This window comes from Trachypithecus francoisi, unplaced genomic scaffold (genome assembly GCF_009764315.1).
Source record: "Trachypithecus francoisi isolate TF-2019V2 unplaced genomic scaffold, Tfra_2.0 Lachesis_group11, whole genome shotgun sequence".
NCBI lineage: Eukaryota > Metazoa > Chordata > Mammalia > Primates > Cercopithecidae > Trachypithecus > Trachypithecus francoisi.
In genome coordinates this window covers 131,156,616-131,174,506 of record NW_022681456.1, presented here as the reverse complement: position 1 = coordinate 131,174,506, position 17,891 = coordinate 131,156,616, and the positions used below count along the sequence as shown (strand labels likewise).

The window sequence follows — 17,891 nt, the reverse complement described above, 5'->3', positions numbered from 1 at the left end:
CAGGCGGAGGTTGCAATGAGCTACGATCGCGCCACTGCACTCCAGCCTGGGCTACAGAGCCAGACACCCTCGCGAAAAAAAAAAAAATAAGTAAAATTGCAAACTTCATTATTTGGGGGGAAGAATTATGAAACATCTGAACACTATTATGAAAAGCCAATTTATGGGCAAGGTGGGTTACATCTCACATCTGAAATGAGGAAGTAGAAACAGTTGTGTTTGAGTATCCCCCTAATTGAAATGCTCCGAGATCCAAAAATTTCTGAGCACTGACATGATGCCAGAAATGGAAAATTCCACACATGATCTCGTGTGACAAGTGGCAAAGCACCAGGCATACAAGCTTATTCAGTGACCCTAAGAGGAAAAAAAAGACCCAGTCCCCTTCAGCTGCAGTATCTCTTATACACAAGCTTTGTTTCATGGAAACATGATGTGTGTGAGGTACATATATGAAACACAGGTGAAGTCCCGTCCCCAAGGTCTCACTATGTATATACAAGTATTCAAAAAATGCACAGTTCTGGTTTCAAGCATTTCAGGTAAGGGGCTATGCAATATATATATATATATTCTATTTTGTTATAAGGTATACGATTTGCTTTCTCAAAAATGCCTTTTCTGGCCACAGTGGCTCACACAAGTAATCCCTGCATTTTGTAAGGCAGAGGTGGGAGGATCACTTGAGCCCAGCAGGTTGAGTTGTGTTTGCACCACTGAACTCCAGTCCGGGCAACACAGCAAGACTCCTCTGTCTCAAAAACAAACAAAAAAGCCTTTTTTTTAGTCTTAGATGATTATTTCCTTCCTTAGGAAAAAAATGTCAGTCTTGAAGTCTTGAAAGAATGCAGGATTGTAATGTCGTAAACCCATAAATTAGAGTTTATATTAAATGAAGACTGTAACCTGGATTGATACAAAGTAGTAAAAGCACTACTCCAACCTTTTTCCTGCTGTGATCGACAGTGTGTAATATGGACAACGTTAAAGGCATGGACCCTAAAGGAAAGAAGGCAGATGTTATACAAAACAACTGAATGTAGGCCATTGCTGAGGCAGGTGCTTAGAAGCAAGTCTGGCCTATATTGCTTGAGGGCAGGGAGCCATTGGTGATTCCTAAAATGTCCATCTGTATTAACATAATAGTTTAGTAATAAATAGTGGGAAGCCTCACAAGCCAAAGAAAAGCTATTTCATCTGTCCCGAGCCTCCCCCTACCAGCGTGGCAGACCAGCTTTCCAAAAGTGCTCAGCTCTGATTGCAGTGCGCTCGCTCTCAGATCCTCTTGGTAAGGCTCAGAATGAAGCAAGATAAATCGCAATCAAGTTCATTCTCCAGGAGAGATGAACAATTTCATGACGAAAAAGCAGTTTTCCAAAGTCCCTTTGTGACAGAGTCCAGTCACGTGGCCTGCGCCTCAGTTAAGACGGATCGTATTTCCTTTTCTTCATGTCCTGGCTCTTCCTATGAGATTCCCAGTTTCCTACGGAAGACAAAATGGCTTAAATGTAGCTGCCATGATTTTAAAATAAACTGACAGCTAATGATTTCTGGATTATATTAATGATCCTAATCTAGACTAAGCCCAAGAAGGAGAATTACTGTTAGGAGGAAGGCAGATGATTCTCCTCGACCAAGTGGCATCGTGCTCACGACAGACCTGCTACTAGGAGGGAAAGCTCTCCCTGCAGTCGCACTTCCGCTTCCTGCTATTATCAGGAGCTGAAAAGGGCTGCACCTGCAGTCAGGAGCCCAAAGGAAAAGTTCTGGCTCTTAAACCAATTACCTTCTACGTGTGGTGCCATTCCCTAATAGAAGTTCCCTGTTCTATCAAACTTTAAATAAAATGTCATCCTTCCTCAAAAATTCCCAGAATTAAAGCTAGGACCTCCCTTTATTTTTGTGCCCAAACACCTCTCTGCTACCTGTTCCGCGTTGGTCAGTGCTGTAAGTCTGGAGGTCCCAGGATCCAGATTTTGCTTGTGGTTTCTGGTGGCAAAGGCTGTGTGGAGTCCTGTTCTGGGTCACCACCTGGTGGTTCAAGGCTGGTGTGTCAGCGGTCTGGGCTGGGTCTGCTCTGGACGAGGGCTTGCCCACACCATCCCCTGCATCTGGAGTTACAGCCCACTTTTCAGAGTTGTCTTCAAGAGTCTCTACAGAGGGCAAGGGAAAGTGTGTCATCAGCGAATAATGAAATATTCTCACAGAAAGCACTGGAAAAACTGGCCATCAGAAATTCCATATCTTGAGTACCTTCTGAAAGTTTCTGGAATTTCGCTCCCCTCCCCCTCAAAGTACACTTCCCTTCAGTTAGGACGAAACAGAAACTGGACATACGCGATCAGCCAGAACCCCTCCACGAAAACCCACGGAAATGAGGACGCCTGTGCTGCCTAAAAGGTATTCTGTGGCTACTAAAAACATACAGCACAGTAGCTTACAAGCATTTCAAGGTATTTACTGATTAATTCTTGAGTCACTCCTGCAAGGAAGTCTTTCTCCAGGAGTGGTTCTGAGACGGCAATTACAGGAGTGCTGTGCGTCAGAGGAGGGGCCGGAGGCGCTGCTACGGTTCACAGAGGAGAGAAAGGACAAGTCATAATCACATCACTACGTGGGATTTCAGAGCTGAGTCCACTCCCCTCTCGTCAGAGGGCACACTCTCAGGACAACACCGCTTCGGGCTGAGCTGCCTCAGCCAGTAAAAAGGACTTCGGATTCCCGAGTCCCAGTCCCACCTACAGATCTGTCTGTGGTTTGAACTCTTCTCACCAGTGGGAAAGACAAGTTTCTTTTCTCCTTTCATAGCAAAAGTAAAAGGGTTCTTATAGGCTATCTAGTCCAGTGTCTGGCTTGCTTGTTACAGCCATAACCCTTGCTCAAACAAAATCTTTTTTTTTTTTTTTTAGACGGAGTCTCGCTCTGTCGCCCAGGCTGGAGTGCAGTGGCCGGATCTCAGCTCACTGCAAGCTCCGCCTCCCGGGTTTACGCCATTCTCCTGCCTCAGCCTCCCGAGTAGCTGGGACTACAGGCGCCCGCCATCTCGCCCGGCTAATTTTTTGTATATTTTAGTAGAGACGGGGTTTCACCGTGTTAGCCAGGATGGTCTCGATCTCCTGACCTCGTGATCCGCCCGTCTCAGCCTCCCAAAGTGCTGGGATTACATCAAACAAAATCTTAAACTAAAATCTGACCAGGCGCAGGGGCTTACCCCTGTAACCCCAGGACTTCGGGAGGCCAAGGTGGGAGGATCACTTGAAACCAGGAGTTCCAGATCCCACCTCTACAAAAAATAAAATATTAGCGGGTGTGGTAGCATGCACTTGTAGTCCCAGCTACTCAGGAGGCTGAGGAAGGAGGATCACTTGAGCCCAGGAAGGTCAAGGCTGCAGGGAACCCTGATCCCACCACTGCACTCCAGGCTGGGTGACAGAGCAAGACCCTGTCTGAAAACAAACCAACAAACAAAATCTTAAGGCAAAACCTGATGTGTGAAATGGATTAAAATAACAATGGCTCAGGTTGTCTGCCAAGGGGCAGGAAAGGCCTGGAGGGCAGCTTCCTCCACAGTCTACCCGGGAGCCTCTGCAATGGTTGAGAAGCTAAACATCTGGAATAACCCAGTCAGCACATCCACAGGACAGGAAGTGGTTCTGTTTGAGTTTTTATGTTAATTTCCACCTGTGAGTGCTGAGGGGCACATCAATGCACAACCATGGAGCCAGTCCTCTGAATCTTCTTCACAATTCGCAGGGAAAAACTGGGCAAAAGCTCGACGGATCTGGGACAAGGCTTCTCTCTGTTTCCACTCTGAGTAAGGACTACCTACCCCTGGACGGGCAGGAGAGAACAGGAGGGGAGACAGAGAAGGAAGAGAGGAAGGCGCCCGTATCACGGTTCCCACTGACTCTGGACTCCAAAATAAAGTTGATAGATAAACCATCTGCCAAAGGTTCCCGTTATTCTCAACCCCAGTTTTGCCTTGTATTTGAAGACATCTCAGAAACAAGGCTTGCGTTTGTTTTTTTTTCCGAGGCCAGGTCTCACTGTGTTGCCCAGGCTGGAGTGCAGTGGCACGATCCTGGCTCACTGCAACCTCTGCCTTCTGGATTCAAGCAATTCTCCTGCCTCAGCCTCCCGAGTAGGGGGGACCACAGGCAGGTGCCACCACACCTGGCTAATTTTTATGTATTTTTGGTAGAGATGGGGTTTCGCCATGACGGCCAGGCTGGTGTCAAACTCCTGACCTCAAGTGATCTGCCCACCTCGGCCTCCCAAAGTGCTGGGATTACAGATGTGAGCCACCGTGCCCGGCCAAGGCTTTCTAATGAGAGATGGCCAAAGTATTTGAAGCAAAAAAAAGTTATTTACCCTGAAATTGCTAATTCTAGAAGATTTTACCAAGGCCCATTTAGTTCTATAGGAAAAAAAAAAAAATCACTATCTTTAGAAATGGGAAAATGTATGGCAGATTTAAATATCTGAATTTCCTGGGCTCATCTCTCCTGCGTGTGGCAGGAGAGAAGTCCCAGCGAGGCCTGGTTTGGAGCCGGCCACAGGGTTACTGGCAGAGAATCAGGTGACCCTGCGGCCAGACTTCCTCCTGCAGACACCTCCCAGGGCTCTGCTCCCACCGTCTCACACACCCTCACTCTTCTCAACTGACGGCGTGGAGACGTGAACGTGCTGTTTCTCCATCCGCTCCCGGAACTGCTGCTGCAGCTGCTTTTGCCGGAGCTTCCGCTGGTACGTGGCCTCGCTCTCCACGGTGGATGAAGTCAGGCTTCTGCATGAGAGGACCAACGGGGAGAGGAGCCCCTGAGTAACAGCCATGGCTCCTGGGAGCACGCACACGGCTGGCCGGCGCTGAAGAAGGCAGTGGAGGCAGCCCCAATGACACAGGAAGGGGCCGAGAGGAAAGGAAGGGGACTTGGGCCGCATACCGGGAGCTGCAGTCCTTGTCCCCCTGTATCATAACATGACTTGGTCTGGAAGGGGAGGTCACCTCCTGTAGCTGTGGGTGTCCCAGGGTCATGTTCAGTCGGCAGCTGTTATATCTTGCCTCTTCCACAGATGGTTCAAAATCTTGTCTCTTCGCTTTAGTTAAATCCACTTCAAGAGGCAACTAGTAAGGAAAGAAAGAGAGGAGAAAAAAAATTCGTTCAACTGGCCCTTGGCCTCCGCTTCTTCTCCCTGACTCACAGGTATAGATTCCTGGAAAATCGCATTTGATATCCTCCATCCACTGCGCCTTCTAGGTCCTGCTGAGGCAAAGGATCTACAACTTCCAAGTAGTATTTGTAACTCTACGAGAAGGAGAAGCCAAACAATTTCATGTTTTATGTATACCCTTCTGTGTTAGTGAAGTTTTGATAAAAAGGAATCCTTCTTTGGTTTTGCTTAGGGCAGATGTTCTGTAAAATCGAACTGGAATCTTTCCTCGGCAGCTGGGTCTGTCTGTGCTGCCTCCTGGTCCTTGTTCCACGGATATGAGCGCACGCAGTCTCCGCGGAGGTCCGCACCTTCTCAACCCTTTCTGCCAGGGCCATCCCTGGAAAGAGCACTTGTCACTGAGGGAGCCTCGGGTATGCTGTGGCATCACGAAGGACCCTTCAGACGACAGAGGGAGCAACACCTGGAGGCACGGACGTCGGCTGCCAGCCAAGGCTGCAAGGAATCTTCCAGGACGGGGCTGGTCCTGCGTCTCCTCGACATGGGAACGGACACTCCTGTGCTGCGTGGCACAGGGCAAATGATTTCATTTCCACACTGATTCCTACAGAAATCCAGAATACTTTTACTTGGGAAAATATCTCTCAATTCATAAAACTGATGCTGATGGAGTAATTGTTTGAATATGAGGGATTAAGACGATTACATTTTGACCTGAAAATGAAAATTATAGTGTAGATTTCATATCTACATTGAAAGATAAATGAGTAGTTTAAAAAGAAGCGAGCTTTGGCCAGGCACGGTGGCTCATGCCTGTAATCCCAGCACTTTGGCAAGCCAAGGCAGATCACTTGAGTCCAGGAGTTCAAGACCAGCCTGGCCAACATGGCAAAAATACAAAAATACAAAAAACATTGAAGGAGCTCCTGGGTAACAGCCTATCTCTACTAAAAATACAAAAAATAAAAAAATAAAAAATTTAGCTGGGCACGGTGGCACACACTAGCGACTCGGGAGGCTGAGCCGGAGAATCGCCTGAACCCGGGAGGCAGAGCTTGCAGCGAGCCGAGATCGCACCACTGCACTCCAGCCTGGGCGACGGAGCAAGACTGTCTCAAAAAAAAGAAATGAGCTTTGAAAACTCTGAACGACTGTCAATACCAAGTGCTGTCAAAGATACGGAACAACTGGAACTTACACAATGCCACGTGGGGTGTGAACACAGCCATACAGGAACACGGGAAGAACCTGCTAAAACTAAACATGTACCTATCTTCTCACCCAATGATTCCCAACAAAAATGAGCGCGAATGTACAGCAGGACGCCAACAGCAGCTCCATTCACAACATCCAAAGCTACACAGACCAAAATGTCTACTAGGAAAGGACTAGAAAAGTAAACTGCCACATACTCATGCAAAAGAAAACTATACAGCAATGCAACTGCTGCACGCACCATGAACGAACCTCACAACCATGCTGAATTCAAGTAAGATACAAAGAGTTCAATCTGTAGGATTGCAAAAAAGTACATAACAATAAAAACAAATTTGTGGCTTTGTTTTTGTTTGTTTGTTTTTGAGAGAGGGTCTCGCTCTGTGGCCCAGGCTGGAGTGCAGTGGCGTAGTGACAGCTCACTGCAACCTGGGCCTCCTAGGCTCAAATGATTCTCCCAGCTCAGCCTTCCAAGTAGCTGGGACTACAGGCATGCACCACCAGGCCCAGCTGATTTTTATATTTATTTTGTAGAGACAGGGTCCCACTATGTTGTCCTGGCTGGTCTCCAACTCCTGGGCTCAAGCCATCCTTCCTCCTTGGCCTCTCCAAGTGGTGGGATTACAGGAGTGAGTCACCACACCCGGCCAGTCTGTGTTGTTAAAAGTGCTTTGCTCCATAGTGGGAAGAAAGGCAGGGGATGGCAATGACTGCAAGGAACACAGCTGGGCCTTCTAGGTACTGGCAATGTCCTGTCTTGATTCAGATGTTGGCTATGTAGATGTGTTTGGTTTGAAAATTCATCAAGCAGAGCATGGATGATATGTGCACTTGTCTACATGTCTATATGTTCTTTTTAATACTTCGGTCAATTTTCTTAAAATATAAACTGTACAATTCCACTTACAGTACAATTCCATGTGTGAACTTTACATACATAAAGTTCAAAAACAGGAAAAAATCTATGAAAGTCAGAATAGAAGACAGGACAGTAGTTACTTTTGAAAAAAAGAAAGCAAGGCAGTGGCTGGAAGAGGGCGGGATGGGGCTTCCGGGCTACTGGTAAAGCTGTTTCCCTGTCCGGGAGGTGAATAGCTGCGCTCACTTATGAAACGGTGGCTCACGCCTGTAATCCCAACACTTTGGGAGGCTGAGGCAGGTGGATTACTTGAGGTCAGGAGTTCAAGATCACCTTGGCCAACATGGTGAAACCCCATTTCTACTAAAAATACAAAAATTAGCCAGGCGTGGTGGTGGGTGCCTATAATCCCAGTTACTTGGGAGGCTAAGGCTGGAGAATGGTTTGAACCCACGAGGCAGAGGTTGCCGTGACTGCACTCCAGCCTCAGTGACAAGAGTGAAACTCTGTCTCAACAAAAAAAAAAAAGAGAAATTTGGGACCAGGCTCAGTGGCTTATACCTGTAATCCCAGCACTTTGGGAGGACAAGGCAGGTGGATTGATCACTTGAGCCCAGGAGTTTGAGACCAGCCTGGCCAACACAGCAAAACACTGCTCTACTAAAAATACAAAACATTAGTTGGACATGGTGGCGGGTACCTGTAGTCCAGCTACTCAGGAAGCTGAGGCACGAGAATTGCTTAAACCTGGGAGGCAGAGGTTGCCGTGAGCCAAGATACCACCACTGCACTCTAGCCTGGGCAACAGAGCAAGGCTCTGTCTAAAAAAAATAAATAAATAAAAAATTAGGGCTGGGTGCGGTGGCTCACGCCTGTAATCCCAGCACCTTGGGAGGCCGAGGTGGGCAGATCACCCGAGGTCGGGAGTTTGAGATCAGCCTGACCAACTTGGTGAAACTCTGTCTCTACAAAATACAAAAAATTACCTGGGCGTGGTGGCACACATCTGTAGTCCCAGTTAGCTGGGAGGCTGAGGTAGAAGAATCACCTGAACCTGGGAGGCAGAGATTGCAGTGAGCTGAGATCACACAACTGCACTGCAGCCCAGGCAACCAGAAGTCTCAAAAAAAAAAAAGAAAAATTAGCTGGGCATGGTAGCACACGCCTGTAGTTCCAGCTACTCAGGAGGCTAAGGTAGGAGAATTGCTTGAACCCGGGAGGTGGAGGTTGCAGTGAGCCGAGATCACACCACTGCACTCCAGCCTGGGCAGCAGAGCAAGACTCCGTCTCAAAAAACAAAAAACTGTTATAGGAGAAGAGGGTATTATATAACGATAAGAATGTCAGCCGGGCGCGGTGGCTCACGCCTGTCATCCCAGCACTTTGGGAGGCCGAGACGGGCAGATCACGAGGTCAGGAGATCGAGACCATCCTGGCTAACACGGTGAAACCTCGTCTCTACTAAAAAATACAAAAAACTAGTCGGGCGAGGTGAAGGGCGCCTGTAGTCCCAGCTACTCGGGAGGCTGAGGCGGGAGAATGGCGTAAACCCGGGAGGCGGAGCTTGCAGTGAGCTGAGATCTGGCCACTGCACTCCAGCCCGGGTGACAGAGCGAGACTGCGTCTCAAAAAAAAAAAAAAAAGAATGTCAATTCACCAAGAAGATATAACGATTATAAATATTTATGCACCAAACACCAGAGGTCCTAAATATATGAAGCAAACTTTGAGAGGATTGTAAGGTGAAATAAAAGCAACACAATAATAGTAGGAGACTTCACTACCTAACTTTCAATACTGGATAAAACAACCAAAAGATGAATAAGGCAATAGAGTATTTGAACAATACTATAGGCCAACTGGACCTAACAGTCATATACATAACATTCCACCTACCAACAGCAAAAAATACATTCTTTGCAAGTACACATGCAACAAGACAGACCACATGTCAGGCCACAAAACCAGTCCTAACAAATTCAAGATGGAAATCATATAAAGTATCTTTTCAGTCACAACGGAATTAAACTAGAAATCAACAGCAAAAAGAGAACTGGAGGCCGGGCGCGGTGGCTCAAGCCTGTAATCCCAGCACTTTGGGAGGCCGAGACGGGCGGATCACGAGGTCAGGAGATCGAGACCATCCTGGCTAACACGGTGAAACCCCGTCTCTACTAAAAAATACAAAAAAACTAGCCGGGCGAGGTGGCGGGCGCCTGTAGTCCCAGCTACTCGGGAGGCTGAGGCAGGAGAATGGCGTGAACCCGGGAGGCGGAGCTTGTAGTGAGCTGAGATCCGGCCACTGCACTCCAGCCTGGGCGACAGAGCGAGACTCCGTCTCAAAAAAAAAAAAAAAGAGAACTGGAAAATCCACGAATCACCACACTCTTAAAGTCAAAGGAAACGTAACAAGGAAACTTAGAAGTAATTCCTTGAGACAAATGAATACCACAACACAGCACACCAAATGACACAACACAACATGCCAAGCTTCTGGGGTGCAGTGAAAAGTCTTCAGAGGGAAGTTACACACACATTTTTCTAAAAAAAGGAGATCTCAAATCTACGTTATACCTCAAAGAACTAGAAACAAAAGCTATACCCAAAGCTAGCAGAAGAAAAGAAATTCTAAAAAGAGGAGAGCAGACATAAGTGAAAGAGAAAGTACAAAAACAATACGAAAAAGCTCAACAGAAATAGGAGTCATCCCAGCATTTGGGAGGCCGAGGCAGGTGGATCACTTGAGGCTGGGGGTTTGAGACCAGCCTGGGCAACATGGTAAAATTTTCTGTATTCTCCGCCTGGCATGGTGGCGGGCACCTCTATAGTCCCAGCTACTTGGGAGGCTGAGACAGTAGAATTATTTGAACCCAGAGGCGGAGGTTGTGGTGAGCCAAGATGGTGCCACTGCACTCCAGCCTGGGCAACAGAGTGAGACTCTGTCTCAAAAAAGAAAATATGGTCAACATCACTAATCATCAGGGGTATGCAACTCATAATCACAATAAAATATCACACCCATTAAGATGGCTACTCAAAAAAAAAAAGCCAAAAACTCAGAAAATAACACGTGCTGGTTAGGATTTAGAAAAACCTGAACTCATGTGCACAGCTGGTGGAATTGTCAAATGAGGCAACTGCTATGAAAATCGGTATGACAGCTCCTCGAAAACTGAAAAACAGGATTACATATGACCCAGCAATCCCCTTCAGAATATGTCTAAAAGAATTCAAAACAGGATCTCAAAGAGGGTTACACACCCACGTTCACAGCAGCATTATTCACAGTAGCCAAGAGGCTGAAAGTAACCCCAATGTCCCTCGACAAATGAACAAACTGTGGTCTATACGATGCAATAGTCAGCCCTAAAAAGAAGGGAATTCTGGGTCGGGCGCGGTGGCTCAAGCCTGTAATCCCAGCACTTTGGGAGGCCAAGACGGGCGGATCACGAGGTCAGGAGATCGAGACCATCCTGGTCTACACGGTGAAACCCCGTCTCTACTAAAAACTACAAAAAACTAGCCGGGCGAGGTGGCGGCGCCTGTAGTCCCAGCTACTCGGGAGGCTGAGGCAGGAGAATGGCGTGAACCCGGGAGGCGGAGCTTGCAGTGAGCGGAGATCGCGCCACTGCACTCCAGCCTGGGCGACAGAGCTAGACTCCGTCTCAAAAAAAAAAAAGAAGGGAATTCTGATACATACGACTACATGGATGGACCTTAAGGGCATTAATGCTAAGTGAAATAAGCCAGTCACAAAAAGACAAAAATTATGTGATTCCATTTATATGAGGTGTCCAGAGTAGACAAATTCATAGAAACAGGAAAGAGACACACACACCTATAGTCTCAGCACTTACGGAGGCGGAGTGGGAGGATCGCTTGTGGCCAGGAGTTTGAGACTAGCCAGGGAAACAGCAAAACTCCATGTCCACAAAAGAAATTTATTTTATTTTTATTTTGTTATTATTATTTTGAGACAGAATCTCACTCCGTCTCCCAGGCTGGAGTACAGTGGCATGATCTCGGCTCACTGCAGCTTCCACCTCCCAGATTCAAGCGATTCTCATGCCCCAGTCTCTGGAAGACCTGGGATTACAGGCAGGCTGACCACCATGCCCAGCTAATTTTTTTCTTTTTTCTTTTTTCTTTTTCTTTTGAGATGGAGTCTCGCTCTGTCGCCCAGGCTGGAGGGCAGTGGCGCGATCTCAGCTCACCACAACCTCCGCCTCCCGGGCTCACGCCATTCTCCTGCCTCAGCCTCCCGAGTAGCTGGGACTACAGGCGCCCGCCACCTCATCCGGCTAGTTTTTTGTATTTTTAGTAGAGACGGGGTTTCACTGTGTTGGCCAGGATGGTCTCGATCTCCTGACCTCGTGATCTGCCCGCCTCAGCCTACCAAAGTGCTGGGATTACAGGCGTGAGCCACTGCACCTGGCCGTATTTTTTAGTAGAGACAGGGTTTCACCATTTGGCCAGGCTGGTCTCAAACTCCTGGGCTCAAGGGATCTAACCACCTTGGCCTCCCAAAGTGCTGGGATGACAGGCAGGAGCCACAGCGCCCAGCCTCATTTTTTATAAAAGAAATAAAAAAAAATCAAGACCATCCTCGGCAACACAGTAAGAGCTCATCTCTTAAAAAAAAAAAAAAAGTTAATTAGCTGGGTCCAGGTGCAGTGGCCCATGCTGTAATCCCAGCGCTTTGGGAGGCCGACGCAGGAGGATCACATGAGCCCAGTAGTTCAAGACCAGCCCTGAGAAATTCTGTCTCTACAAAAAAAATAATAATTGTTTAAAAAATAAAGTAGCTAGGTGTGGTGGCACATACCTGTAGTCCTCGCCACTTGAGAGGCTGAGGCAGGAGGATCCAGGAGGATCCCTTGGGCCCAGGAGTTCAAGGATGCAGTGAATTAGGGTTGCACTCCTGCATTCCAGCCTGGGTGACAGAGCAAAACCTCATCTTTCAAAAAATAAATAAAAAAAAAAAAAAGAAAGAAAGTGGAAGTAGTTACAAGGGTCTGGGAAAAGGGGGAAATGTGGAGTTCTTGTTTTAGGGGTATAGAGTCTTAGTTCTGCAGATCAATTTCACAACAATGTGAATACACTTAACGCTACTCAACCATACACTAAAAATAGTTAACATGTGATGTGTTTTACTACAATTTAAAAAAACAAAAGGCCGGATGCAGTGGCTCATGCCTATCATCCCAGAACTTTGGGACGCCCAGGCAGGCGGATGACTTGAGGTCAGGAGTTCAAGACCAGCCTGGTCAACAGGGAGAAACTCCATCTACTAAAAATACAAAAACTAGCCAGGCATGGTGGCGGCGCCTGTAGTCCCAACTACTCGGGAGGCTGAGGCAGGAGAACAGTGTGAACCCAGGAGACGGAGCTTGCAGTGAGCCGAGATCACACCACTGCACTCCAGCCTGGGTGACAGAGCAAGACTCCGTCTCAAAAAAAAAAAAAAAATGCCTAACAAAATATTAGCAAACTGAATCCAATCATGTTTACAAATGATTTTTTAAAGGAGTTTTTACAGATGCCCAGAGACACACACCTTGTGGGGCTCCGTGAGGAAAAGAATCTCAGGCACAGGATGGAAATGCTGCCCTGTGGGGTGACATGGCAGGGACCTCGGAGAGCAGATGAGGCAGGAGGAACACTCCAGAAGCTACTCATCGCAAGTCAGGTGTGACTCCAGGGCTGCCCAGCCACAGACCCCATTCTCCAAAGGCAAATGCTCAGATCACGTGACAGGTACTGACAGAAATAATGGGCATCTAAATCTTAATGACACCAGAACTAAGGAAAACAAAGAAGGCTCAGCAGTGAGGCTGGGAGTGTCTGGGAAGGACAGCGGTGCTGCAGAGGGGGTAGGCTTCACAGACTACCCCCAACCACAGCTCTCTACCTACACGTAACACAAATGCTCCCGATCTCACATTCCCGTCAAATGATGTGATTTGAAAAAAAGTAAACTGTTGTGATTAGTTCCTGCTAGCTCTGACATTCAAAATCTGAAATAAACATTCCAGACCCTCTAAATGGCTGAGTCCTCACTTCTTCTCCTTGCATCCTCCAAGCACTCAACTCACGCCACAGAAGCTGGCTGCACCCTCCGCACTGCACTCATCCATGTCTGACGTACCTGGCGTGGAAGCTTATTTAGGGCCCTCAGGTAGTCTTTGTCCAGAACACAGTTTCCAAGTGCGTTTCCAAAACTCCTAAGGGCAAGAGGGGAAACAAAGTGAACCAGGGTTAAGAATGGTCACACATGAGTATCAGAGAATAGACTTACAACTTTTGTACAGGTTGCTTCTCAGGTGCAGCAGAGAAAATGGACCCTAACATGCGTTCCCCATTGACGTAGGGTAAGCATCTGGTGTGTTCCTGCACCATGTTAGTTTCTGAGAATACTGCAGTGAGAACAAGACACAAATCCCTGCCTTCACAGAGGCGATGAAGGCTGAGGCACCATTCACAAAACCCATCAGCCACCTCCTGATATGGAGAACAAACTGCAGAGAGTTTTCCTTTTTTTTTTTTCCCAAAGAATGCTCCAATTTCCCAGCAGGAGTAGGCAACACACACTTGGGGATTGGGGGCTCCAGGGCACAACCTTCCATGAACAAAGTTCTTAACTTGGGGTCTGCCGACTCCCCCACAGAATTCACAGGTTTTTCTGGTTCAATTCACTTCAATTCTCAAAGACACGGATACGGTTTCCTGTTTATTCCCTCCCAATTTCACGTTGGAACGCGGCCTCCAATGCTGGAGGTGCGGCCTGGTGGGAAGCACTGGAACCTGGGGTGGGTTCCTCATAAACAGCTTAGTGCCACCCCTTGGTCTTCAGTGACTTCTCTCTCAGTTCACAAGAGATCTGGTGGTTGGAGTATGGGGCTGGGCATGACGGCTCACGCCTGTAATCCTGGCACTTTGGGAGGCACAAGGCAGGAGGATGACTTGAGTCCAGGAGTTTCAGACCGGCCTAGGCAACATAGGGAGACCCTGTCTCTACAAAAAAAAAAAAAAAAAAAAAAAAATTTTTTTTATTAACTGGGGGTGGTGTCATGTGCCTGTGATCCCAGCTACTCGGGAGGCTGAAGCAGGAAGATCACTTATGCCCAGGAGTTCAAGGTTGCAGTGAGCAATGCTGGCACCACTGCACCCCAGCCTGTGCATCAGAGCAAGATCCTGTCTCAAAAAATGAAAAACAAACATAAAATAAATAAATAAGCCTGGGACCTCTTCCCTGTCTCTCTTGCTCCTCCTCTCCATGTTCCCTCTCCGTCTTCTGCCATGATTAGAAGTCTCCTGAGGCCTCACCAGAAGTGGATGCTGGCCCCAGGCTTCCAGTACAGTCCACACAACCATAAGCCAATCAAACCTCCTTTATTTATAAATCACCCAGCCTCTGGTATTCCTGCATGACAACATAAATGGACTAACGCAGACACCCGCGTGACTGTGTAACTAAGTCAACTATGCTACTGTGCATAGCGGAGGGCTGCTGAGGCGCACGGAGAGGATGAGGGTGCTGTCCGTGCACTCGCAGTAGGAGGGCGAAGGTCTCCGGCACACATGACTGAGTGCGCAGAGAAGAGACAACGCAGGATTCTACCACTTATTCCTGCGAGGGAAGCCTGAAACAGAAACATTGAAAACATACTAACGAAAGTGGAAAAACAGGGCAGACAGGAGCCGGGGCAGGGGTGAGACTTATCTTCCATGTTGCTTAGATTTTTGAACCATGTGGCTGTATCACCTCTTCCAAAAACAACCGAAACCTGCTGTGAAGCAAGCGCTGAAATGACACAGGTTAGACTCCCAGCCCCGCACTCACCTGAGGGCTCGCTTCAGCCCATCTGTCACCGCCTCCTTCCTGGCCTTCTCCAGAGATAAGGCCTTGGACTTGAGGCCCTCACTAACCCCATAACCAACATCTTCGTGATAGGAACCATCCTGGGGGCAGAAAAGGAGTTCAAACTCAAACACGAGAGCGGCAGGCGCGCCACAACGCCCCCTTTCCTCAAGCAGCAGCGTTCGAAGCAGGAATCTCCCACCTGGCAGCCTTGCCACAGGGGCACGGGCAGAGTCTGGGTGAGAATCCATGCTCAGTGCTGCTTCCTAGACCTGGTCTGCCTGGACATGTGCCTGTGGTCAAGGTGTCAAGACGATCCTCCCTTCCCAACTTCCCTGACACACAAAGGGCACATTAGAAACCCACCCCAAATCCTACCAGTGTGCATTACCCTAAGGTAAAAAACCTCTGGAACAGCCAGGCTGGGCGCGGTGGCTCACGCCTGTAATCCCAACCCTTTGGAGGCCGAGGCAGGTGGATCACTTGAGGTCAGGAGTTCAAGACCAGCCTGGTCAACATGGTGAAACCCCGTCTCTACTAAAAATACAAAAATTAGCCGGGTGTGGTGGCAGGCACCTGTCATCCCAGCTACTCAGGAGGCTGAGGCAGGAGAATCACTTGAACCCAGGAGGCAGAGGTTGCAGTGAGCCGAGATCGTGCCACTGCACTCCAGCCTGGATGACAGAGTGAGACTCCATCTCAAAAAAAAACCCTCTGGGCTATCAAAAAAAGGGATAATGTGAATATTGGATCTAATGGTCTCTAAGGATTGGAGAGCAAATCCCTTTGGAAGGCAGGTGGCATCCAGCTCCTGCCGTTCATCAAAAGTGAAGGTGAACCAGAACACATCATTCGCTGATTGAGAATTAAATACAATGTTTGATGATAGCACTCAGTGATTTGTAAAAAATAACTCAGAAATAAATGAGTGACACTGTAACAAAACTCTTTCCATTCTCAGCTACTCACTCATAGACACGAGGTTTTCTAGTACTATTTAGAAAAATAAGTCAGAATAGAATTAATGCTGAATTGTTCATTCAAGAAATAAGCAGGCTGGGCACGGTGGCTCACACCTGTAATCCCAGCACTTTGGGAGGATGAGGCAGGTGGATCACCTGAGGTCGTGAGTCCAAGACCAGCCTGACCAACATGGAGAAACCCGTCTCTGCTAAAATCACACACAAAAAATTAGGCAGGCACGTGGCACGTGCCTGTAATCCCAGCTACTCGTGAGGCTGAGGCAGGAGAATTGCTTGAACCCGGGAGGTGGAGGTGGCGGTGAGCTGAGATCAAGCCATTACACTCCAGCCTGGGCAACAAGAGCGAAACTCTGTCTCAAAAAAAAAAAAAAAAAAAAAGCGGCCAGGCGCGGTGGCTCAAGCCTGTAATCCCAGCACTTTGGCACTTTGGGAGGCCGAGATGGGTGGATCACGAGGTCAGGAGTTCGAGACCATCCTGGCTAACACGGGGAAACCCCATCTCTACTAAAAAATACAAAAAGCTAGCCGGGCGAGGTGACTGGCGCCTGTAGTCCCAGCTACTTGGGAGGCTGAGGCAGGAGAATGGCGTAAACCCGGGAGGCGGAGCTTGCAGTGAGCTGAGATCCGGCCACTGCACTCCAGCCCGGGCGACAGAGCAAGACTCCGTCTCAAAAAAAAAAAAAAAAGTAATATTCAATTATGGCTACATGGATATATAAAGTAACTAAACTAATTGAAAAAACAGCACTATCCATCTCATTAAGATATTCGTTTTCCATAAATTTTATATTTTTTATTTTTGTGGCAAGATTTCAAATCTTTAATTTTTCTAAGTTATCAAAATTTTGCTATATTTATGTTTTCTCTTCACCATAAATACAATTGTCTGGTCAACTGTGTGTTAACAGTAGCTATAACATAACTAAATCCAAAATAAATCTCTTAATATTTAGAGCCTTAAGTGCTCTGAAAATTTACCAAAAATTTTTATTTGTATACACATGCAAAGGCAGAGAAGCATAATGAGGCTATCAATAAAACGTTTCTTTTTTTTCACCCAGGAGTTCAGTGGCACAATCACAGCTCATCACAGCCTCGACTTCCCGGGCTCAGGTGATCCTCCCACCTCAGCCTCCTGAGTAGCTAGGACTACAAGCGTGCGCCACCATGCCCAGCTAATTTTTTGTATTTTTAGTAGAGATGGGCTTTCACCATGTTGCCCAGGCTGGTCTCAGATCCCTGGGCTCAAGCAGTCCTTCCACCTGAGCCTCCCAAAGTGCTGGGATTACAGGAATGAGCCACCTGTAATCTCAACCATAAATATGTATTAGGATAAAAACCAGTAGGGAAACAGAATGGAAATATAAATTCAGATAAAGAAAGAACCATGTAAAATTTCTAAGATTAAAAAAAAAGCCTGTTCATTGTATTTCTTCAAATAAATGATAGATCTAACCCTGTATAGTACTGAGAGTCCACTGGAACATTTAACAAAGATCTAACAGACTTACGGTAAGTCCTCACTTAACATCTTAAATCACTGTAACTTTAAGCAAAACAACTTCTTAACAAAATCCAATTTTTGTTTTTATCTGTAACAAAAGGACGTGCTTTGCCTAAAGTTGAGTTACCAAAAACTTATCAGTGATGGTAAAATTATTGTATTTTAGAACGTCAGATTTTACCATATGCCAAAAAATATACCCTTTGCAACAATTTTTATATGTGGTGAAAACTTTTAAGTGTCAACTTGACAATGTGCAAGAGAACAGTTTTTCTATCCTTTTAGGGAGACAGGAGC

At 47.2% G+C, this 17,891-nt stretch overlaps 2 protein-coding genes across 12 annotated transcripts in view; one reads left to right on the top strand and one right to left on the bottom strand.

The window, feature by feature from the left end:
- The window catches only part of WNK1 (WNK lysine deficient protein kinase 1), a 182,949-nt gene that overhangs the window by 161,811 nt on the left and 3,247 nt on the right, over positions 1-17,891 (top strand). The window contains exon 28 of one of the 2 annotated variants that reach the window (XM_033223314.1): positions 12,774-13,291. The exons of the other annotated variant lie outside the window; for it this stretch is intronic. Coding sequence (XP_033079205.1) covers positions 12,774-12,941 — 168 coding nt within the window. The 3' untranslated portion in view covers positions 12,942-13,291. Of the gene's footprint in view, positions 1-12,773; positions 13,292-17,891 lie in introns of those variants that run through there. 2 annotated transcript variants of the gene reach the window in all.
- Positions 784-17,891, bottom strand: part of RAD52 (RAD52 homolog, DNA repair protein) — a 37,648-nt gene continuing 20,540 nt past the window's right edge. For 6 of the 10 annotated variants that reach the window (XM_033223325.1, XM_033223326.1, XM_033223324.1 and 3 more), the window contains exons 6-12: positions 15,090-15,208; positions 13,395-13,470; positions 4,944-5,125; positions 4,647-4,786; positions 2,462-2,566; positions 1,926-2,153; positions 784-1,483 (exon numbers count right to left, since the gene is read on the bottom strand). In XM_033223325.1, coding sequence (XP_033079216.1) covers positions 1,422-1,483; positions 1,926-2,153; positions 2,462-2,566; positions 4,647-4,786; positions 4,944-5,125; positions 13,395-13,470; positions 15,090-15,208 — 912 coding nt within the window. In that variant the 3' untranslated portion in view covers positions 784-1,421. Of the gene's footprint in view, positions 1,484-1,925; positions 2,154-2,441; positions 2,567-4,646; positions 5,126-13,394; positions 13,471-15,089; positions 15,209-17,891 lie in introns of those variants that run through there. The other 4 variants (XR_004440114.1, XR_004440113.1, XR_004440112.1 and 1 more) reach the window with 3 other exon arrangements.